Raw genomic sequence first — 26,011 nt, forward strand, 5'->3', positions numbered from 1 at the left:
TAAATTATGTCAAAATTCGACTGCAGTAATGATATGGTGCAACAAAATACAATGATAAAAGAAAATTTCAAAATGGGCGTAACTCCGACCTTTTTATTTAATTCGTCTAGAATACTTTTAATGCCATAAGTCGAACAAAAATTTACCAATACTTGTGAAATGTGGTAGTGATATAGATTCTATGACGATAACTGTTTTCTGTGAAAATGGGTGACATCGGTTGAAGCCACGCCCAGTTTTTATACACAGTCGACCGTCTGTCCTTCCGCTCGGCCGTTAACACGATAACTTGCGCAAAAAACGAAATATCTTAACTAAACTTAGTTCACGTATTTATCTGAAGTCACATTATCTTGGTATAAAATATGGCCGAAATCCGACTATGACCACGCCCACTTTTCCGATATCGAAAATTACGAAAAATGAAAAAAATTCCATAATTCAGTACCAAATATGGAAAAAGAGATGAAATATGGTAATTGGATTGGTTTATTGACACAAAATATAACTTCAGAAAAAACTAAAATGGGTGTGACACCTACCATATTAAGTAGAAGAAAGCGAAAATGTTCTGCAGGGCGAAATCAAAAGCCCTTGGAATCTTGGCAGCAATAATGTTCGTGGTATGACATATATAAATAAATTAGCGGTACCCGACAGAAGATGGTCTGGGTCACCCTGTTCCACATTTTGGTCGATATCTCGAAAACGCCTTGACATATACAACTAAGGGCTACTCCCTTTTAAAACCCTGATTAATACTTTTAATTTGATACTCATATCGTACAAACACATTCTGGTCCACCCTTATTGCGATATCTCGAAAAGGCGTCCACCTATAGAACTAAGGCCCACTACGTTTTAAATAATCATTAACACCTTTCATTTGATACACATGTCATACAAACACATTCCAGGGTTACCCTAGGTTTATTTTGCTAATTGGTGATTTTCCCTTATTTTGTTTCCAAAGCTCTCAGCTGAGTATGTAATGTTCGGTTACACCCGAACTTAGCCTTCCTTACTTGTTTTCTTTTGACTTGACATTCTACTGCACGGTGAATTGGGATTAACTCACTTTGTCATCATCACGTATATATCCGCATTTGATCCCAGAAGCGGAGTATAAAAAGAAATAATAATACGGTGTAACAAATCACTTAAGTTGTAAGTATTGTCAGGCATACTCAGAATTTCGAAATTTCGTTAAAAGTCTCCTTCAGAACGTACCTATAAGCGATTCAAAGTTTGAGCCTAAATCTGAAGCAGTAGGGCTAATGGATCAATATTTAGCATGCGTCTCCATAAACTTAAAGTGATTGCCGTTTCGCATATGTCATAGGAACACAATTACGTTATGGAATGCAGACCCCTGATATATTTACAGTGAAATCCATGGAAAATAGCTTTCCCCTAGCTCTCTACATAGCTAAATGCTTTTAAACCATTTACCGGCCTAAGCAAATTTTTCAAAAATTTTTCACGCACATTTAAAACTCCTTAATTTACTACTATGTTTTCATATTTTGTTCAGTTCCAATGTTAAACTTAAATGTCTAAAATCTCAAACCAAACCCAAAAAGTTTAAAAAAGCTAAAAATGGAAACTTTAATATTTCTGGTTCTAAACAAATGGCAAAGTTTTAACTTGCTGAGAAAATCCTAAAAATTTGAAATTTCATTTGTGAAAAGTGTTGTAAGTCAAATTTGAAAATTGTTGTTTTGCGATTTTTACACTGAGTGTAAACTTCTGGAATTTGTTCTAAAACAAGAAATGTAAACAAGTATCCATTTTTAGGTTTTTTAATATTTTGGGTTTTATTTTAAAACCAAAAATTTCTCCTACAAAAAATTTTTTTTTAGATTTTTAAACCTTTTGTTTGAAAAAAAGCATCAACGCCAGGGCGAGCGCAGAAGTTATTTTTGTCGCCACGATCGAAAAGTTCAGCCTCCCCAACGAAAGCTTACATAATGGACTGAGGTTTATCAACTTCGCCGATGCCCGATGCATTATGATATCCCGCATCAGTTCGAAGCTTAATAAAGATCCATCAAGACAAATGACTGTCCCCAGATCGAAACAAAGGGAATCAAATCGATCATTTTACGATAGATGGATGGCAGCCTAAAATGTTTTAGATATACGAACGTTTGGAGATTCCAATATCGACACGAATTACTATCCGAGCCCGCGTTGAACAAATACAAAGAAAGCCTACGCAACTTGTCTCTCACACCTGCTCTTTGAGAGCAACGGTCAATCTACTGGAATGCAGTAACAATGGAAACATATCTCCAGCCCACTTCCTACCGCCTCTGTGCAAAGAGATTGGTTATCGGCGGCCACGAAAAAATACCTGAAACGATACAAATTCTACGGTGCAAGCGAAATAAAGTATGCTGCATACAGGTCCGAATAGTATGGGGCTCTGCCAAGATTTTAAAAGGGAAGCGATACGTCTTTTCAGGAAGAAAAATTCAGCATAAAGGCGTATGTGCAAAACGCCGAATCTTCCAGCGAATAAGAAAAACGCGCGAAGACTTTACCAAACAATTCTAACTCCATAACCAATGCCCAGGGAGTGCTGAGATTATGGAGGGAGGGATTTATATCTCAACCCCCTTAAACAAAGGTAGCGATGAAGCACATAAGAATGATGCAGATCCCGAACCCGGTCTATAAGATTACCTGCAGAGCAGGCAAGGAGTTGGTAAAGGGCATGCAGCAATCTGTTTGCAAAGTATAGGCAGCCAAATGGATATATTTAGATTAGAATAAAATTGTTTTTGTTTTTTGATCAATCTATAAAAAAGAAGGTTCATCAAACCACAGCAAAATCAGCTACATATTTATCTTATGGCGTTTTATTTTCTGGAAAAAATTTTATCTTCATGTTGCGGCGGCAGTCGGCGCGGTGTAGAAGCAAAGCAACATCAAAAATATAGAAAAAAGTTTTTAAATGAAAAAAGGTTTTTATAACAAACTCATTTGCCTTCGAAGTCGGCATAAAGTAATTTAGACCCATCGCGCGAATTCGTAAAAAAAATTAAAAAGGAGCACGACGTAAATTGGAAAAGAAACTCGGCCTAAATATTCTCGGAAGTAAATCGAGCTAAGTACTTGTTCTTCATTTATTTTTGTATTGTTTTCTTGCTGCGCTCGATGCTAAATTTTGAACCATGTCACATGCACAAAGGCTGAAGCTCTAGGTAATGGTACCCCTTTTCTTATTCGTTCCGTAAAGTTTTATGATGTGTATGTAATGTGAGGCAGACTGATTGAACCTTATTAGTAGGGCTCCAGACTTGTTAAGTATACCATCGACGGCAAAACTTATGTTGGGCAACACCTTTAGCATAGTTAGAGAAGGCCTCTCCCTGCCGTTCGAAACTAAACGAGGTTTCCGAAAGGGTTATAGCCTATCGTGCTATTTCTTTAATTAGTTGCTGGAAAAGACAATTCTTGCTTCAAATACAGATAAACCGCTTTGGCACAATCTATTATAAAGGCGTACAATTTATGGCTTATGATGATGAATCATTCTTGCTAACCAGTGCTACTTTGGACAGGGTAGGCTATTGAGAACTTAAATCTTTTCTCGAAATGCAAAAATCACGCTCTTTGAATCTCTCATCATACTTATCGTAGCTCATGGAGTATTCGAGCAGCCTTCCAAATGGCCCTATCTGCGCAGCTATGGAAGGATGTCTGAGAAATTGTGTACCTACTATTCCAAAAATAAAACATAATTCTTCAATTATAGAAAAATAAAAAAAGCAATATGTAAGTATCATAAAAATTATTGTCCTGGCCTTGAGCGCGAATCAACCCTTAAATATTTATCAATAGGCCGATAAAACAAAAAAAATTTAAATTTTTTAGTAAATTTCATTTCACTGCTATTATTAATTTTATTCCGATTCCTCAGCCCAAAAGCTCACCAACCTCAAAGTCATATTAGGTACCTTAGCGGAATTTTTTGTAGCAAAAGGAGGTGACTCAAAGCGCAGCGAATACCTCAGAGCCCAAGAGATCGCTTAAAAGAAGCTATTCACCCTCCGAATCACTCTAATCTTAGATATTTTAAGATATTGTCCGCCGTGAGGTCCTCATGGACCGGCCAGTTCAACCTAACCTTCGCGAATAACAGGTTCATATGTAAGTTTTAATAGATGACTAGTCGCCCAGGTTGACGAGTACACTGAAAGAAATGGTGCTAGTAAAATCAACCAATCGGTTCTGTTGTTCTTGACTTAACGGAGATTCGGTGAAATTGATCGAATTATGGTTAATTCGACCGAGTTATTTGTCAAGCGAACAAATTAGGTTAGTCATTTCAACAGAAGAGAAATTGTCGCTCTTAAGTTAACAAAATTCTGTAAAATTGACAGGTTCCTAATCAATCTAACTGATTTTTTGTTAACACAACTGATCTCACTGGTCATTTCAACAGCGATCAACAGTCAATACATGAGCAAATTTCAAAGAGAATTGTACGCTCACTGCGCTCTCTACTTTGTACTTATGTATGCTGTGTACTATATGTATGCACATATTTACGTATGTATATGGCGGTCGCCGTGGTTTGATGGTAGCGTGCTCCGCTTACCACACCGAAGACCCTGGGTTCACACCCCGGGCAAAGAAACATACAAATTTTAGAAATAAGGTTTTTCAATTAGAAGAAAATTTTCTTAAGCGGGGTCGCCCCTCGGCACTGTTCGGCAAGCACTCCGAGAGTATTTCTGCCATGAAAAGGTCTCAGTGAAAACTCATCTGCCTTGCCAATGCCGCAACATAGGTACTTTCATACAAAGCTGTCGCAACAACTTTTTTTGTTCATTTGACTACTAAAACGGCCAATTACGAATCAACGATTTGTGCGCAGTTGATTGAACATCTTCTTGTGATGGATAAAAATTGACAGAAATTTCGGTTGAATTGACCGGTATTTCGGTTGATTTTACCATTCTTTTTCTTTCAGTGTATGTTTAAGTGAGTTTAGCTATGAATCCTTTTCTTTCGTTTGTTTCATTAACCATTGAGTGCGCTTATATGAGGTGACTGAAAACGCAGCTAATACCTCAGATCCCAAGAACTTGCTTATGAAAAAACTGCTCGCTCTCCGAATTACCAAGGTTTGGATAAATATCCCCCACTCCCCTTTCCAATTATACTTAGAGTTATAAATTTGTATTAACTTTGGCGGCATAAAAAAAAGCTAAAAGTTCAAAATTAAGTTTTCTGCTGACATACATTTTTATATCAGATTGAACATACAACCAAAATTTCTGTTGTCATCAATAATATGCAATCCTAAAGGCCAGTGTTTATGCCCGAGTTAAATCTACGGCTAAAGTTAAACCAAGTTTGACCCTGACAATTCAGACGTTAAGCTGAAAATTCAATAAATTATTTTAAACAAAGCTTGAATAGTTCAGATTGGCAAAGTTAAAACTTGGGTTAACCTTAATCGTTCGTTGAAAAATCATGTTTGTGTGTGATAAATAAAAATATGCATTCCAATGTACATGTGTATAAATTTGTATACCTAAATAGATAACTGTATAGTTCGTATAAAAACTCGGTCAATATATAATTCTTTTTTCTCTTTTTTAATTGCAGATGCTTATCGATCAAGCCACCTGAAAGGTAAAAACGTAATCATACATATCCCTTCCTGAAAAAAAAAAAACAAAAAAATTTGCAATACCAAATTATTAGCCAATTCAAAATAAATACAATGCATCGAAGAGTATTGAAGAGAATAAACAAAAGAAAAAACATGACTGCACTTGAGCGTTTTAAGAGCGATTGAAATTTGTTTTTTTGGTAAAAACATTGAGTATGTAATAGATTAGTAAATAACTGTAGAATATTAAGGAGTAAACGTACGTAACTGTAATTTTTTTAAAGTAAGGTTCTCTCAGAATTTAGAAAGCGCGGAAGAGCAAAGGCTAACACACAAAAAAAAAACGGGGAAAACGCATAACTGTCATAACTGTCTATCGCGATTGATAAACTTATACAATTTTCTTACAAATATATGCAATAATTATATTTCGCATTTTAGGGTAGGTGTAACTGTTAATTTCAAATTAAGTTATTACAAGTGTTTGCATAAATGTTTTTGTTTGCCAGCTGTTTGTAATGCAAGGAGTATTGTAGTAAATAGAGCGGAAAATGCATTTAAGTTTAGCTTTGTGGTTGTGTTTGGATTTTTGTATATTACCATATGCGGGTGAATTTGAGGTAAATTCAGTTTTTTTATATTTACTTAGTGCACTGGTATTAAGCGTTTTTTGGTTTTTTTGTTTTAATGCGATGATAAAGTTATGGGTGTAATAATTCAAGAATCCTTTATGTAGAGAAAAATTAAAACTGGATCACAAAAAAGTGTTTGTTTGGCTGGAACATCACTAAAATTTGGAACAAATTGTGCGATTCTACTGTACTGCCAATGCAGAGATTAAATTGAATGAAAAAAGGCGTGAGATAAAAGTATGCTCGAGAGAAATTGCTTCTCGAACAAACTCGAGACAGAGAGGATAGATAGAATAAGAGACGTCATTTCATACTTTTTGAAAAATTTATTTGTAATGTTTCATTTGGAGGGTAATTTTGAATTGCGTCTACACATTTTCATGAGGCATTTTTGGTTGTTTTAAAAGATCGTATTAATTAAGCAATTCATCCTCTTTCCAACAATCACAATATATATTATATAAACTTCTTAAAGACGTGTAGAAGGCAATTTTCTAATACCCGCCAATCAGGTACATTACAAATAAAAATTGAAATGACGTCTCTTATTCTGTCTATCCTCTCTGCTCGAGATATGGTAAGCTTTGATAAATTTTTTTTTAAAAGTATTACAATGCGGAGTCTGATCATGAATCAATTTGTGCTTTAAGCCAGTTTGTAAAGATTTTAAGCAACTAACTCGCTCCAACGGCTTGTGTTTGAACTAAACGGACCCTAAATTCGGAATCAGGATGTCGAAATAAATGCCAATATGTAAACTAATCAAACTACTGACCACTTTTTTGTGTGTGTTAGTGTAATTTAAGCTAATAATATTCGTCGAGAATTGTTATGTTTCGCAAGAACGAAAACAGAATTGAATGCGTACGTAATGAAAACTGCTTTTGACGCACGAATAACAAGGAAACTACAAACAGAAATCTGTACAAATTACAACGAACAATATTAAATACTTAGAGCTACTGATATTTAAAAACAAGTATTTATTTTTTAAGTCTGAATATAGTGAAAAAAGTTTATAAAGGGGACTCACTTTGTCTTGCAAACGGTGCACGGTTTGGATGGAATGCATATATTGCACGGATTGTAAAGTTACAACAACAAAATATTAGCAAAATATTATATGCAATCCGTGCATTTTATTGTATGCCCAAAGCTATGTTAATTTCCGTGCAACGAATTGCGGAAAATAAATATGAACCCTGCTTCAACGGTATTCCTGTCAATCCGTTCAATCCGTGCACATTGCAGAACAAAGCCAGTCACCTTTCCATAATTTTAATACATCATGCATTGAAACTCGTACTCTTTGGGTTCTTTTCGGGGTCTTATTTCTTACATAACTACATATACCGCGCACACCTACAACGATCCAGACAGCGATCAACATTGGAAATCACATTGTTCAAAAAACACATGCGTTAATAATAATATTTTTAGTTTTTATAAAGCTGATTATTAGAGATATTATTAAATCGAGTACACCTTTTTATTGAACTGGCTGGCCCGTGAGGTTCTTGCATAGACTAATTGAGTCCATATAACGATCGATATTTTATTGTCTTATTCGTGCATACTTTCAAAATATAGGTAGAAAGACATTTGAAAAACGAGTCGAGTTTATATAGTAAAATTCCAAGGTATTTTTGATTTTGGCTCTTTCATAACAAGTAACGCCACCTATCCATGCTTTGAAATAGCTAACGCAACTTTTCCTCCAACTGCAACTCAGAACTCATTGCAGGGAAGACCTCCTCCACTACTAAATACGGGTGTTTATAAATATATTTTCTTATCCGGTGCGTCTGCGTCCATTCGCCAAGCATGCAATTTGGGGTTTTATTCATTACACAATCGAAATATTTGCGTAGAGCTCATACAGCTCTACCTCATTCGGCACTCGTCGTCTCATCTTATCTCGACACCGTACATGATTCCTAGCCATATATCCCGAACGGTTTGATGAGCGACTTGAGATCGTGAATTTTGTCCATCTAGAGGGGAATCTACTTTTCGATTGGCTAGTCATTCAAAGTAGTACTTGCTGGCAAGAGTTATTCTCCGTTTGATTTTCAAGGCCGCCTGGCAGAACGGCAAGTTATCTTTTTAACTCTCAGTTAGATTCTAAAGAGGGGTTAAATAGATACAATAATATTGACAAATTCAATGAAGAAAAACACCAAAGAAAAAATTTAAACAAAAGTAACAACAAAAGAAATTTAAAAATGATCGTAAGCGGATATTCATGAAAGGGATAAACTAAAAAAAAATAAAATAACTCTGAGTTTAAAAGTTCTGCAGTGGGTCAAAGCTAAAATTCTTTATAGCAGTAATGCTATTTTTCTTGGAAAATATGTTTTGTTTTTTTTATATAGAGTAATCAAGTTTCGATGTCGATCAGGTACTACCTACCAATACATTACGGTATATATCGTAGTAGTATTCAAAAACTAATTAAAATTAAAGTATATACAAAATTAAAACGTAAAAAAAAAACCTTTAAAAATGTAATTCGATTTTATTCTAGGACCTTATGGTGTGTTTTTTTTAACACAATTGCTTTGAAATTACGAATCGGGGTAGTGACATACACTGAAAGAAAAACTCTGGTAAAATCAACCGAAACACGGGTAAATTCAACCGTAAAAAGATGTTGAATCAACAGCGCACAAATCGTTGATTCGTAATTGACCGTTTTAGTAGTCAAATGAACAAAAAAAGTTGTTGCGACAGCTTTGTACAAAAGTACCTATGTTGCGGCATTTGCAAGGCAGATGAGTTTTCACTGTGATCTTTTCATGGCAGAAATACACTCGGAGTGCTTGCTGAACAGTGCCGACGGGCGACCGCGCTTAGGAAAATTTTCTTCTAATTGAAAAACCTTATTTTAAAAATTTTTATGTTGCTTTGCTCGGGGTGTAACTCCAGGGTCTTCGGTGTGGTAGGCGGAGTACACTACCATCACACCACGGCGGCCGCCATATACATACGTAAATATGTGCATACATATAGTACACAGCATACATAAGTACAAAGTAGAGAGCGCAGTGAGCGTACAATTCTCTTTGAAATTTGCTCATGTATTGACTGTTGATCGCTGTTGAAATGACCAGTGAGATCAGTTGTGTTAACAAAAAATCAGTTAGATTGATTAGGAATCTGTCAATTTTACAGAATTTTTGTAACTTAAGAGCGACAATTTCTCTTCTGTTGAAATGACTAAACTAATTTGTTCGCTTGACAAAGAACACGGTCGAATTAACTATAATTCGATCAATTTCACAAAATCTCCGTTAAGTCAAGAACATCACAACCGATTTGTTGATTTTACTATCACCATTTCTTTCAGTGTATGTGAAATAGTAAAAATGCATACCCATAAGATACATAGTTGATTGCTATTCTCATAATTCATATTCGATGGCAGTTTAATATCTCTCGATTGAGTTAAAATGGTTTTGATCGATCACGGATCGAAATAAAATACGGGCCCTGTAGTTGAATTCATATATAGTATTTTAGTGAAATTGAAAAGCAAAATGTGCACAAGAGTGTTGTATTCGTTGTTAGATCTTAAATTTTTAGTTGTTTCCATTGTTGCCAATTTATTTTTTATTAAAGCGTAGCACTTACGACGAATAGGAGAGCTTGTAAATTCCATAAACCTAGCAAATATTTCAAACAAAATGGAATTTAATTTGAATTTTCATATTTTTATTTATCTTTAAATATAAGATCGCATGAATTATCATTTTGAGACGGATTCCAAAACAAGCGATTTATACAACATGCTTAACTATAAGAAAGATTTTCTGAAACAGAAATATGTTTTGTTCACCCTACATGCATGCATACCTACAGACATTAACACTCTAAAACACTCTTGCGCAAGTCATTTTTTTATTCGTTTATTATTTTTTGTACCACATTTGCAAAAACACCAAAAAATACCATAAACAAATAATAAACTTCCAACACATATCCTCTCCTTATCCAAGCGTTTTCCCGTTTTACCTTTCAGCAACATCAGCGGCTTTTGATTAGCATTTCTATGAGCAATATTCTTATTTTTTTAAATTTTTTTTATTTTCTATGCTAAATTTATAATTTAAACATATTTGAAAATTATGTACATATGTATGCATGTAGTTCATTTATTAGACCAACAAAGGGCTGCCGCTTTTACACGCGACTGACCTAAATTGAGTTTGACAACGAATAGTAACTGTCAAGTTGTTGTCAACTTTATCATGCCTTACAAAATGTTGATGTCCGCCTACGCCAAGGCTGAAGGTGTGCATATGGTTTTATGTATTAGGGCAGTGCGATTTCTTTTTTCTGAGATTGGTTGCTAACTGTTGCTAAAGGGTCGCATGTTATGATTTTTCGTATCGAGTAGTTGTGATTATTCTAGGCCAAAAAAACCTTTAAATTAGGACCTCAAACTCGAGTTAGAGATCAAAGTCGAATTGAAATGATCCGCAATTCTAAAATCGTTCTTAAATTAATGCATGCCTCATAATAGAGTAAAAAAAGAATCAGTACTCAAATTAATTGAATTCGATATTTCACGTGCGAAGGGCTTTATAAATCGAAGCATAAGGTTCAGTCAAGAGCGCCACAATTGATAATTTGCTCGCTTCTTATTTTAATGTTCCTATATTAACATACATGCGGTAATATTGTATTATGATTAATTTAACCGATCTTTTTGTCAAAAGCATGCATTTGTTTAGTAATTTGAAAAGAGAAACTCTTGGTCGCAAGTCCACAAACTTCCGGAAAAACTGCAGATTATCAACCTGTCTAACAGATTTTTCTATGTGTAGTTACCGCTGAGCATTTTTTTAGTCCCAAACGCAGATTTATATGCAAGAAAAAAAAAAAAAACACAACCATTACATCACATTTCTTTGAAAGGGTTAATTCAGAATCAACATTTTGTGCGAAGTTGATTCGACAGCAATTTGTGATGGATAAAAGTTTACCAAAATCGGTTGAATTTACCCGTAATTCTGTTAATTTTACCAGCATTTACGTCAGTGTGCATTTGACACGGAATTTAAATTGTTTTCCACCTAGCCTTTCTAGCGGATTGGGTGTCGCCCTCTTCTGTCGTTCCATATCCTGGATCAGATAAGAATAATTTTTTAGCTTTAGCATCATCTTATAAGCCCATTAATATTCACTCGAACACTCTCAGAGCCGCCTCATCTGATGTTGTCAGGGTCCATGCTTCTTTACCATATAGCAGGACTGGTACGATAAATGACTTGTACAGCGTGATTTTCGTTTGCCGAGTAAGGACTTTACATTTCAATAGCCTAGCTGTTCGAAAGTAGCATTAATTGGCAAGAGTTGACTCTTCGCGAGATTTGAAAGATGGTGTTTTTGTTTGTGTGAATCCAGCATTAATCCAAATAAACGAAATCATTTACTATTTCGATCAACTCTTACGCCAATTTATTATGATTATTTTCGAGTTAAAATTTTTTGAAACACCTTTTGGTTCACCCTTTTACATGATAAAATACGCGTGTGTGAGCGTGGCTTTCGACAATCTTCTGGGCGGCCAAGTACATCAAAACCTGACATTTAAACCTCAAAGAGCTGCGATCTTTGCTCCACATGAACGATATCCTCCCACAAACAGCATTGAACTGTCAATGCAGCTCAATCGCCCTTCAATTTTTTTATAAGATGTTCACGTTTCGGCAAATATAATTTTACTTATTTATAACACTTTTCTTTGCAAATTGCATATGACATTTGAAATCTTAATCGATTGTGCGATCTTAGTTGTCGTTCCTTTTTCAAGATTCTTGATGATGTAATTTTGTTGTCATTTTTCCATGTTCTCACTGATCGTCAGTGACAGTTGTGGTAGGCAGCCGGTTTTTATTGCTTTCAATTGATTTCCTCACGAAGTACGTAGGTACGAATTTAGAAGATATAAGAGATTCCAGAAAAGTGAAGTAAAATTAGAGTTGCGGTGTTTAAATGACGTTTAGATTTTTGCGGTCGGTGATCTGTACAGCAGCTTCTTGTGTTTACAAATGCCAGACAAAGCGGCGTTTACTTAAGATCGTTGCATGGTCGCTTAGCTATGTAGCAGATAAATGACATTGGTGGGTGGGTGGAATAAACCGCAGCAATGCAAATTGCTTGCGACAAATTTTGTTAAATGAAATAACACAAATAAATCCGACTTGAAGTGCTAGTATCTCTATTGACATCAAAGAAGGTAGAAATGGTTAAAGGAAAGTTGAAATAAGTGGCTTTATAACATTTCAGTTCTTTGTATAGGAAGAAGTTATAATGCTAGAAATAAAAATGAATTTTTAGATAGGAAAATATTTCTTGGCATTCAAAACTATTGTGCTTTCAACGAAATATCAATAAAAATTAACGTAGGAACTGACTTGAATAGGAAGTGTGGAAAGGTATGGTATTCAATTGCATACATAGGTCATAAGTTGGGAATGGCAATGAAAAATTATAGGGCTGCATAGTACGGAACAGTAGGTTAATATTGTTTTCACACAGAAACTTAATGATCTCATTTCACCTTCTAATGAAATCGTTAATTTTTTTGCTTTCACACAGAAGTAACTGCTCGATTAGTATGAAGGATGAAATGTCAAGCGAATAAAATGACAATGCTATATGACAGACAATCATGGCGGAACGATACAAGGTGGCAGCATGGTGATATACCTACATACATAAATAAGAATTCCATGTACTTTGTTTTCGTAAATTCGATGGACAAATGTCAAAATCGTACTGCGCCGGAAGTTGATGTATCAAATCAAATAAAAAAGGTTATAATCAACTGTTCGATGCGGCCACCTTGTATCGTTCCGCCATGCAGACAATGACATTTACTTTGACAAATGACATTTTTAAGCACTGAACACATCAAAACTAAGAAACTGAACGCTCCCAACAGAGTTGCATTGTGCTTCTAACTTCATTAGGCATTCGATTAGCTACTAATGAAATAATTATAGATTCGAATTTTGTAGCCGTCTGTGTGAAAACAGTATAAGGTTTATTAGAAATTCCTCAGTAAATTGCAACTTTAAATTTGGAGGAGAAGGTGTTTAAAATGCCAAGACATTATTCCAAGTGGCATAACCCCAAGAAAAAAATTGATATTATGTATCTATCAGAGTTGTAAAATGATTCAATCAATACAGTTATAAATCAAGACTGATTCATTTTACAAATATGATTGGTTGATTTGAAATATATAAGCCAATTTTTAATGCGATTTCATTATTTCCATTAAAAAATTTCGTTAGTGATTGCATGAATGTAAAAACAGCATTCAGCTTGATTGTGAATGCATCGAGAGCATTTCCACTCACGAGTGATTACGTTTTTTTCAAATTGTCACGCTTAACGCTATTGAGCAAGTTGTTTCAACTAGTTATATTTATCCTGAAGAATATCATAAACATTTTTTTTAAATAAATTTTAAAATTTCAGCTTTCATAATAAGGAACTTACATTTTTTCGTACTATTTCAGGGAGTATTTGAGAATTTTTGTGGTAATAGATTGGCACTGAATGCATGACTTTACATACTTTGAAGGTGCAATCACCTGAGAGAACTTATTGATTTCAATGTATTTACTTCTTCAATCTTATTTAGCGTTCTTTTTGAATACATGCGGTGCTTTTGTACGAAGAAAAAATTGTGAAATACTGATTGTAGAAAAGCTTGGATTTCAAAAAGCAAATGACTTCATTCTCCAACAGTTCTGGTATCTATACAAGAGGAGCGCAAATCACAGCATCTATACTTTAAAATTTTGCCACTAGGAAACATGGCGTGGCAAAACATAGAATTAGATTTGTCAGCGAAAAAGATAAGGACTCCAATAAAATTTCAATTTTGTTGTTGTTGTTGTTGTAGCAATGCTTGTCCCACCTAATAGCCGCGACCGATCACAAATTCTCATCAATATCCTCTAACGGGAGTCCAAGGAAACTTGCCGTTTCAACAGGGGTGGACCATAAGGAAAGGTGTGGGGACACATTGCAAGCGGGGCAATTACATTTTGTATGTCGGGGTTGATTCTGGATAGGCAAGAGTTTAACCTATTAAAGTATCCAGAACGGAGTTGAGCAAGAGTGACACGCGTTTCCCTGGGGAGTATGCGTTCCTCTTCCGCGAGTTTTGGATAATTTTCTTTAAGTACTGGATTCACCGGGCAATTCCCGGCATAAAGGTCCGACGCCTGTTTATGGAGTTCACCAAGGACCTGCTTGTGTTTTTGCGCTTCATACGGCTGGGTTCTCAGGTGCCGTATTTCTTCAAAATGCTTACGGAGATGACTCCTTAAGCCCCTAGGCGGTGCTGGTTCATCAATCAGATGGCTGTTGGGATGCTCAGGTTTCTGGGTATTCAACAGGAACTGTTTGGTCAGCATCTCATTTCTCTCCCTGATGGGGAGTATTCTCGCCTCATTATGCAGATGGTGTTCTGGGGACATAAGAAGACAGCCCGTGGCGATTCTGAGAGCAGTATTTTGGCAGGCCTGTAGTTTCTTCCAGTTGGTAATTTTTAGGCTTGGCGACCATATGGGTGACGCGTAGCACGTAATCGGCTGGCTAATTGCTTTGTATGTAGTCATGAGCGCTTCTTTATCTTTTCCCCAGGTACTGCCAGCGAGGGATTTGAGGATTTTGTTACGGCTCTGAATTCTCGGAACAATTGCGGCTTCGTGCTCACCAAAATGTAGATCCTGATCAAACGTCATACCCAAGATTTTGGGGTGTAAGACAGTCGGAAGCGTAGTGCCATCGACGTGGATGTTCAAAATGGTCGACATTTGGGACGTCCATGTTGTAAATAAGGTCGCGGAAGATTTAGTCGGTGATAATGCCAGGCTTCGCGAGGAGAAAAAACTGGAGAGATTAGGGAGGTAGCCGTTTATTTTATTGCATAGCGCATCGATCTTTTGGCCTGGGCCTGTGGCCATTATTGTGCAGTCATCGGCGTATGAAACGATAGTGACTCCTACTGGTGGTGAAGGTAGCTTAGATATGTAGAAATTAAACAAAAGTGGGGATAGGACACCACCCTGTGGCATCCCTTGTTTAATTCTTCTTGGTTTTGATGTTTCGTTTCTAAATTTCACCGATGCCTGCCGACCACCCAGATAATTTGCGGTCCACCTTTTTAGACATGGGGGAAGGGTAGAACTTTCCAGGTCTTGCAGTAACGAGCCATGGTTGACCGTATCAAAAGCTTTTGATAGGTCTAGCGCTACGAATATTGTTCTATGGTAGGGGTATTGATTTAAACCGCAATTTATCTGGGTGCTAATGGCATTTAGCGCGGTGGTAGTGCTATGGAGTTTTCTGAAGCCATGCTGATGAGGGGCTAGCTGCAAATTTGCTTGGAAATAAGGGAGCAAAATGGCCTCAAGCGTCTTTGCCACTGGCGATAGGAGAGATATCGGACGATACGACTCACTTATGTTAGCTGGTTTTCCAGGCTTTAGTAGCGGGACCACCTTGGCCATTTTCCATTTCTCGGGTATGACAAAGGTGGAAAGAGACAGGTTGAAGACATGCGCTAAATATTTGAAACCCTCTTTTCCTAGGCTTTTAAGCATCGGCATGGCTATGCCGTATGGGCCCACTGCTTTGGATGGTTTAGCACGACCAATGGCGTCCTCAACCTCTTTAGCGGTGATGGTGATTGGTGACGCGCTGAATTTGTGTTTATGTGCGTGTCTATTAGCTCTCCATCTACCTTTGTAGACCGTAGGATGCATTATATATTGCCAGCAGAAAGCGCTCGCGCATTTTTTCGCGTCCGACAACACTTTGTCGCCAAAGGCGATGGAAACTTTGTCTTTGTGCTTAGTCGGATTCGATAGGTACTTTACGGTGGACCAAAGTTTACCCACACCGCTAGAGAGGTTACAACCTCTTAGGTGCTCCTCCCATTTCGCCCGCTTGTGTTCATCCACAATCAATCTGATACGTTGGTTTATATCCCTTATTTGCAGGTCGCCTGGATCAAGCTGTCTTATAAGGTCACGTTCTCTCGCTAAGTTTGCGGCCTCCGCCGGGAAGTGGGCCGGATTTCGGGAATTCTCCCGGCGGGAATGAAACGTGCCGAGGCGTATTCAATGGCCTTATGGAAGGCACGCTCCCCTTGGCGGGCATCAGTCGGGATAGGGAGGGCAGCAAAGCAGTTGTCTGTAAAGGATTTATATTCTTCCCACTTTCCTTTTTTGAAGTTTATGAAAGTGCGTTTTTCAGTGACGATGAAGTCGGCGGTACGCTTGAGCGAAATAAGTATGGGCAGGTGGTCGGATGCCAATGTTACCATCGGCTGCCAGTTGACGCAGTTTACGAGTTCTGCGCTCACGATTGAGATATCTGGCGAGCTGTGACAGCTTCCTATTATACGTGTGGGGGCGTCTCCGTTTATTGTGCAGAACGTCGTTTCTTCTATTTGATCCGCCAACATCTCACCCCTACTGTCCGCCCGCAAGGTTGAATGCCATAGATCATGATGGGTATTGAAATCGCCTAAGATAATGCGATTTATGCCAGTGAGTAAGGCCCTGATATTAGGGCGGTATCCACTGTGGCAACAGGTGGCAGGAGGGATATAGATGTTGATGATTTCTAGGTTTGCATCGCCTGACCGGACAGATAGGCCTTGACGTTCTAAGAAATTGTCCCTGCGGTCGATGCCAGGATCAAATATATTATATTGCACAGAGTGGTGTATGATAAATGCGAGACCGCCTCCATTTCCGCTCTCGCGGTCTTTCCTGTGGACATTATACCCAGAGCAGTTCTGCAATGCAGATCTTGCTGATAGTTTAGTCTCTTGAATCGCAGCAATGCGGATGTTGTGCCGCTTCATGAAATCGACTACCTCCGTAATCTTCCCAGTTAGTCCATTACAGTTTAACTGCAGAGTTCTGAAGTGCATAAGGGGAGACGCCGCCACTCTGGGGGTAAGTGACGGGTGACTACGCCTGGGTTGTGGAAGGCCAGGACGCAATTGCTGTTGTGGCCCTGGGACTGGGCGTCCTTTGGCAAGCTTTTGGGTAACCGGATGATTTGGGTTTGCGACCTGGCAACAATTTTGTATTTTCTGATAGTGAATAACCAAATATAAATTTTGCTCAATGGATGCAGACAATTTTTTCATTAGTTTTTCTCTATGAGTGGTTGGCCTTACAAAGTTAATTTTATGACATATTAAAAGCAAAATCCGCGATTTTTCTTTGCGTCATTTTGAAATAACGCTGTTTTTTTCAGAACAGTATTTTGTTTAGAGGGTACATTTTAAAAATCGGGTACTCTTCAAAATACCCATTTTTTCGAAACATATGGTTACTCGGTTCAGTATACTTTTTCAGAACTGGGTCTTGTTTATGATCTGCGTACATATTTAGAACCGGGAACTTTTTAGAATTCGGTACTTTCGTAGAGCCTAAAAGTTTTACCGATCCGGGAACTTTTTATAACAGGATCCTTTTTCAGAACGGACTCAGTTTTTGCGGATCTGGGCATATTTTCACAGCCCGGTACTCTATGGACACCGCCTAATAACGCTCTAAAATGGAGGGTAGTGGTAATAAGTCACTAGTTCTTAGTTCAAATAAGAATTACATACAAGTGTCTAATGTAAACGAACTAATAATACTGTATTTAATAACCGAAACATGCTCACATTGCTTTATAAAATTATTTTTGTTCTTGATATTAGAGAAAAATTACAAAGTTTACAAACGGCGATGGTTATGAGGACATTTTTCACTTCATTTTAGGTAGCTGAATATTGAACTCGAAATCTTCAACAGTCATACTTTATACGTTATCCACTCAGCCATATGAATGCCCCGCTGCACAGTGGTCGGTTCCATAGGCCAAAAATAAAAAAATCTAAGTGAAAAGTTTGTCACCAAATGTGTCATTAGTATCTCTTATTAGAACAGCCTTTTAAAAGGTATATTTGTTTTTGTTGTATTCGAACTGTATTCTTTATGAATAGCTTCAAAAAGTGATGTTATGGTATTAGTTGGTTTTTGCAGTGTGAACAAGATAAAAATAAAGTGCAATTTCAAGGTATTTAAAAATACATAAAATATCATTTTATTGAATTAAATAAAAATGAATATTGAAGTCATAGGTATTTAATTCACTCTCAAATAGTTTTAGTGTCTTTAGCTTGTTGTGTTTTTTTGTTTTTTTTTTTTTGTTATTTAAAATTTGACCAGTGCCTTTATTAGTGTTTACAAATATTTCAAATTCAGCTAAAGTTTTAGTTGTGTTCCTCACCGATCCTGACGTTGGGACTTACATTTTATTATTACTCCAAGTTTTAAGATTCTAAATGTCAATATCGGCTGCCACTTTCTGCCACTAACTATGTTTTGCGACAGTTTTCTAATAGCGTCACCCTGATAAATTATTGTCGTATGTTACTCATGTGTAACATACGACATTATTTTATCCAGTCGACGATAAGCAAATGTAAACTTTTGCGTGTGTTTGTTGTTTTGTTATTGTTATATATGCGAGATCTTTTAATAAATTTAATTTCTTTATTTAATCCTACTAAACACTGTAGTTGCTTTAGCCACATCTTACCACTTTTCCCCCCACATCTATTTACTTTTTGTATGCATGGGGTGAAAGTGGTTAGTTGTGGGTCAGTATGAAGGTATCACCCACACCAATTTTATAAAAAAAAAATAATTCTCACATATTTGTAAAGTGGTGATCAAAGTTTCACGTTGATATCTCTACTGGAAGTATTTTTGGCCACCAACTCCATACAAGATCGACCAGTGTGCGCTGCTCGCTTTGCAATTGGTCTCTAAAAGCACTGCCATAATGAAGAAAAATTGTACGTCCAGAATGATGTAAACTAAAGAAAAACAACAAAAAAAGAATAAAAACGGGACAAAGTTTCAGAAATTTTTGCACTGAATTTTCTCGACGAATAGAGACAGCCTTTTAAAAAATATTCCATAATAGGGCATCCATAGATATGTTTCTACTCAGGCTTCTCTACAAAGCTTTAGAATGCTTGTTTCTCATTTTGCAAAGTCCGATGTAGAGCGTTTACTTGGTATAGATGTGTATGTGGTGTGTAGGATGGCGCCATAACATCAACGCGAGATCAATTAATTCTACAGCATTACCGTGGCAACTTAATTAAATTTAGCGTGCTAATAACTCATTTAGTACAAATTCAGCAAAACAAGCAACAAAAGATGAGAAGAAGCGTTAAAGATGACTGCTAGCGAAAAAATCGAAGCGTTGCTACTAATAATAATATTACATTAGAATATACACATTAAGGGGGGTTAGCTTTTTAGGCAGTAATATAAGTGATTATGTCAGCTTATGGAATTTATGATTTTATAGATTATCGGAAGTAGACGAGTTCTAAATAAATCTTAAACACGCATTCTAGAGTCACCCCTGGTCCACCTTTATGGCGATATCTCGAAAAGGCGTCCACCTATAGAACCAAGGCCCACTCCCTTTTAAAATGCTCAATAACCCCTTTCATTTAATACCCATATCGTAAAAACACATTCTAGAGTCACCCCTGGTCCACCTTTATGGCGATATCTCGAAAAGGCGTCCACCCATAGAACTATGGCCCACTCCCTTTTAAAATACTCTTTAATACCATTTGATACCCATGCCATACAAACACATTCCAAGGTAACCCAAGGTTCATTTTCCTACATGGTGATTTTCCCTTATTTTGTCTCCAAAGCTCTCAGCTGAGTATGTAATGTTCGGTTACACCTGAACTTAGCCTTCCTTACTTGTTTTCCTTTAGGTTATTAGTAGAATATTAGTAGTACGCTGCGTCGATAGCGATTACACATGCCATACTAAATTCAATCTCATTTAAACAAGCACAATCACACCTCTGCCCCTTTTTTGTTTTGTCTTCCATAGCTTGAATTTTTTTCTTTGTTCTTTAATTACCCACGGAATTTAATGTGCTAATTTGCTTTGTTTCTACAATGTGCAAAAAAAATTGTTTAAGCAATCGACGTGTCTTAAACAAACGGTTTTTGAATTAATTAAATTAAGTTGCGTGGCAGCGCCACATTATTTCTCATTTGCCAATACTTTGGATACACTGTAGCCATATGGTTGGATCCATATATTTTTTTGATTGTAGATGCCCTGGAAAGTGCTTACTTGTACACCGAAAACAAAATCTGCATAAAAATAGGAGAAGCTGAGGAAATGTTTACCAAATTTGTGAGCAAACAATATTTTCATTAACTAGACAAGTTCGTATTCTTACAGCGATGCCTAAGTGGAATATAACCCTTGTTGTTGTTGTGCTTAGCTGTCTCGATGCCGACTCGTTCAAAAGCAGACAACAAGTAGCCAAATCTCAATGTCAAACTGGCAGACACATTAAGCTCGTCAGTGCCTGCCCGGGCCAAGAGATTAGCCTGACGGTTGCCAGGGATATGCTTGTGCCCTGGCACCCTAATAATTTTTATCAAAAAGATGTCATCGTTAGCGATGTCAGGCAGTACTTCTTAGCTGTCTACCTCACGGTGGCAGAGCTTACGCATTTGATAGCCACTTGACCCTCTGAGTAGAATTTAAATTCCCTATCAGTTTTAGTGGCGGATAACCAACGTGTCTTTTACAGCGGGGATTCCAGTCTGCAAGACGCTAAATTGCTGGATAAAACCGAGCTTATGGCAGAATACTTCAAACATAACCCTCCTGTCCTGCCTGAATCCATCCGTGAAAGCTTATATTCCGCGTCCGACCAATTTGTAGGGAAATTCAAGAGGAGCACGACGCAAATTGGAAGAGAAGCTTGGCCTTAGATCTCTTCGGAGGTTATCGCGCCTTACATTTCTTTTTTTTTTTTTATTTATATTCAGGAATATTTTACCTCCGCGTATACATAGCGAGCTCAGCTAACCCATGTTCTTCTGACGACCTGGTCTGGAAACCTAAGTAACGCCGAAAAATATCCATCCATGTATTCATACATTTAGCCCTGACAAGATTTGCCAGGTGATCGGCATAAGCCAGGCCGTTAATTGCCACGACCAGAAGCAAGGAAGAAAGAAACCCCGCCGATCCCGTACTCCTTCTCACATTCACTGGGCAGACGCTCTCTAAATCTCATAAGATTGACATTCGAGTGTAGTTTCACGTTCCTATTAATAATCTTCGAGATCGTTGCTATGCCTACTACGAATGCCATCTGTAAAAAAGTGTTGTTTCCGCTTATTCGTCTCCTATGTCACCAGTTCACGGAATCGATCTTTCCAAATTCGAGGTTATTAAAAACTTTATATTGAGGAATTTCAATTGATGATATAGCAGTATGAAGTTTTTAAGAAAAAATGATTGATTAAAAATCATTACTAAAAAAATTTATAAAAACAACCTCTTAGATCTTTTAAGATGCTTTGATTTTCGTAGACTACAATGCCTCGAAATTAGATACAACCCAATAATTTCCTCGCCCGTTGTTATACTGAGCAATATTAAACGGCATTGCCTATACAAATCGAAGATAATAATAAATAAGTAGAACCAATAATGTCACTTTCCTCGGCGTGTGCAAAATTTCCAATGAATTCCTTTTACAAAATCAATAAAAACAAAAGCATAACCAAGAATAACAATTAGAATTCATTTAAATGTAAATACACCTCTAAGCAGCAAATTCGTTGAAAAGCCAAAGCCCACACATAATAAAAAAGAATAAAAAAAAAAATGTAAAGGTGTCCAAGTTCGGGTGTAACCGAACATTATATACTCAGCGTGAGCTTCAATTTTACATTTCATTTCAGATAAATTACTTTTCTACATAACATGTGACACCGCCCGTTTAAAAGAAAAATGTATCCCCATTTCTTCTTACACTAAAACATGATAAGTGAAATATCATTGATTCAAAACTGTTTTTTGCTAAGTTATACCTTATTGTTTATTAAAGTTTTTTATATCTAAATTGCCGTGGTCTTTAACCAATCTCGCCCTTTTTTTGTAAAAATATTTCCCGCTATAGGGAAAATTTGTGTACCAAATTTGAATACGATCCGTTAATTTTTCTTGGAGTTATGGCTCCCGAAACATAGAAAATTGCTTAGTCATAAAAGGGGCGGTGCCATGCCCATTTTTTAAACTTTGAAGTTTTTCCTATTTGCTGTTATAAATTCACTTGGGAAATGATATACCATTGATATAAAGCTCTTTTTTGCAAAGATATAGCTTATTTTATTCGTCCACGACCCTTTTAAAAATATTTGATATTAAAGTGGGCGTGGTCCTTAACCTATTTCCTTAATTTTTCTGCAAAGCATTCCTTATAGTAAAGGCAACCTCTCTGCTGAATTTTGTTAATATTTTTAAAATTGATTTTATCACAAGTGGGCGGTGCCACGCCCATTTTAAACAAATTTTTATTAAGAGTCTCAATATCAGCCCACACGTAAAATTTCAACATTCAGGTTTTTGTGTTTTACAAAATTTTATATATATAAAAAGTAGGCGTGGTTATCCGATTTCGCTCATTTTCAATACCAGTCTATTCTGGGCCCAGACAAGCTCGTGTACCAAATTTGGTGAAGATATCTCGATATTTACTCAAGTTATCGTGTTAACGGACAGACGGACGGACGGACATGGCTCAATCAAATTTTTTTTCGATACCGATGATTTTGATATATGGAAGTCTATATCTATCTCGATTCCTTTATACCTGTACAACCAACCGTTAAACAATTAAAGTTAATATACTCTGTGTGCAAAGCACGCTGAGTATAAAAACAAAAGAAATCCTTTCTATGAAGTTGGCGCCAGGCCAAAAGAAATTTGAGCTGGTCTTTTTTAAATGTTCGTAAATTGTTGGTGAGGAAAATCAGGTTGCCATGGCATGCACTTGTACATAGACCTTCTTACTAAGTTGACAAGGCAAGTGCTGTCGGTGGCGTTTAGTGAATGTGGTGGCTGAACGGAGTTAATGTTGCTGGGTCGGAGAAGTTATAAAACGAGTTGGAAAACGAGCCGACATCAAAGTGACTGGACAATCGCGCTAAATATGGTATGAGACTTAAAGCCACAACTGAACAAAAAGGCTGAAAGTGTAAATGAAAAGAATTAATGTTTGTTTGTGTGGACATGTTTTTTTACATCAAAATTAAATAATGTGGAGCACACCTGAAACCTAACATGCCACTGATTTAATTGTTAGCCACATAATTAAATTTGTATAACATACAATATGCACACGTGCCTGCTGTCAATACTAGCAAAATAGAGAAATATGTATGTTGGTATATAGAAATAGAAATATAGATACATACATACTAGGGCGGGTCGATTTAAAAATCGCTCATTGCTCTGTGAAAATCGTATTCTAGGGATCAAAATAAGAAACTTTGCCGAAGGAAAACTACCTCTAAAACGAATTCTGATGTCCCCCCCTTTTGGTCGAACTTTTGGGTAGGGGCAATTTCAATTCTACCTGCTGTGTCTTGTGGTGGCTTAAAAAAAACAACACAAGCAATTTTACGATCTGCAATTGTGTCACATTTTTTAAAACGGTTGAATAAAAAACCCACACAACTATGTTTACGACATGCAAATGCATCACAGTGATGCCTTGGATTTAAAAGGGGGTTGTAATAACGCTAATTTCTAATAATTTTTTTAATTTCTTTTCTATTACTAAGTTAAATACATTTTTTCATTTACATATGTTCTGACTAAATAAATTTCTAAAGAGAAAAATAAACTCCACAAAAAAAAACATAGGCATTTCAAAGTGGGATTTTTCAAAATTGGCCCCTACGACCCAAAGGGGGGGACATCAGAATTCGTTTTAGAGATATGGTTCCTTCGGCAAAGTTTCTTATTTTGATCCCTAGAATATGATTTTCACAGAGCAATAGGCGATTTTTTTGCCTCCCTACAAATCGACCCGGCCTAATACATACATATGTTCATTTGCAACATTTCGGCCAAGTAAAAATATTTATATTTCAAGAAAAAAGTTCTTTGAATTTTAAAACTGAAACTAAGCAAAAAAATCTCAAAAACTTTTTCGAAAAAATTCGAATAATCGAGAAAATTTTACGAAAATATAGAACTTTTTTTTTGGAGTTTTCTGAAATATTTTGAGTACGCAGTTTTGTAGCTCAATCAATTCTAGTCTAACAGAGTACAAAACATAGGTCGCTCAAAATTCGCATTGATTTTTGAGAATTTTTTTCCAGATAGGTTTCAGATTTTCTTCCATAACAAAAAAATTTTCACTCTTTGTATGGAGGATAATCTAAAACATCCTTCGGAAAAAATTTTCAAAAAGCACATGCGAATTTTCACTTTTTCAGGCTTCAACTAATTGGGAAAAAACTTGCATACTCAAAAAAAATTCAGATAACTCCAAATAAAAAGCTATCTCGAATTTTCAAATTTTTTCGAAAACGTTTTTGAAATTTGTATACATAATTTTATTTGCTAAACTTATATAAGTGTTCGAATTTAGTTGGTAAATTTTGATGAAAATTGCCACTGCTATTTTCTGTTCGCTATTGCGAACAACTAAGGCATGACGTGGCTGAATGCGTTTGTGACACTTCAACCATCGTAGGAGTATGGGTCAAATCCCACTCCCGGGGGAAAAGGCTTTGAAGAGATTTGCAAGGTATAATCGAAAAAGCTGCCGCCTTGTCCGTCCTGATGTCACGTTGTTTAAATTTTTCCCAAATTATTAAATAAATTAAAAATTGCTTCAAATAAATGCTTTCATGCATTTAAAAGCAATAAGGGCAACCCCCACTTAATTCATAGAAATAAATAATAGTTTACAAATGTTTTTAAATTTGCAACAGCTAATTTAATCAGTCGACATTTTATTATATCATTTCTATGTATAGGTTTATTTTTATAAAATACACAGTACAGCAAAATTTTATATTATTTGTTTGCACTTAAAGATTGAGGGTTCACAAGAGGCCTTTGGTCAGGATGCAACAAATCTGGAGGAGCTACAACTTTAGCGTTCTAAAAAATATTGCTCTTTTTTCAAACCTTAACATTTCTTACTAGAACGTCAAATATCTACTTTTAATTCTTTCACATCAACACATAGTAAGTTCTGATGCCTTCGGGAAAATGTTAAGAATTGGCGAAAGGGGAAACGGTGGAGTTTCTAAGTTTTGGCACGAAATGTTGCTTGTTTTACAAGGACCAATATTTTCTTAGGCAGGATTCTGTACGTGTGGTTGAAAGAGATCTTGTGACCGATATAACCTTAAAATGCAAAATTAAAATAAACTTCACGTATAAATGGACTGAAACATATGTTTTGTTTAGAAAAAGTAGTTTATTCGATGCAATCGTTCAGAAACCTGCCATGGCTACTTTGTTTGCAAACTTACTGTTGCATAGTGTTAGTTTTACAACTAAGTATATAACATTATTTCAATGTCGTTTCAAATTCTCTTAGGTATTAATTTTATATTAACTGATCTAAAAATGCAATAAATGTTTAATAATATCCCAACGAAATAATAACAATAAATTTCTAATCTATGCTTCCGACTTAAATAAACTGTACAAGAGAAGCGAATATGACGGCTAGTAGTATTGAAGGAGCTGGCACTTGAGGGTTTCTCAGGTTACCTCAAAAATTGCAAGTGATAATAAATATATAACTCGTCATAGATATCCGAATATA

General features: G+C 36.3%; 1 protein-coding gene across 3 annotated transcripts in view; it reads left to right on the plus strand.

The window, feature by feature from the left end:
• The window catches only part of dac (dachshund), a 113,818-nt gene that overhangs the window by 22,882 nt on the left and 64,925 nt on the right, over positions 1–26,011 (plus strand). For all 3 annotated transcript variants that reach the window (XM_067767235.1, XM_067767236.1, XM_067767237.1), the window contains exon 2: positions 5,626–5,652. In XM_067767235.1, coding sequence (XP_067623336.1) covers positions 5,626–5,652 — 27 coding nt within the window. The remainder of the gene's footprint in view (positions 1–5,625; positions 5,653–26,011) is intronic.

This window comes from Eurosta solidaginis, chromosome 2 (assembly GCF_040869045.1).
Source record: "Eurosta solidaginis isolate ZX-2024a chromosome 2, ASM4086904v1, whole genome shotgun sequence".
Taxonomy (NCBI): Eukaryota; Metazoa; Arthropoda; class Insecta; order Diptera; family Tephritidae; genus Eurosta; species Eurosta solidaginis.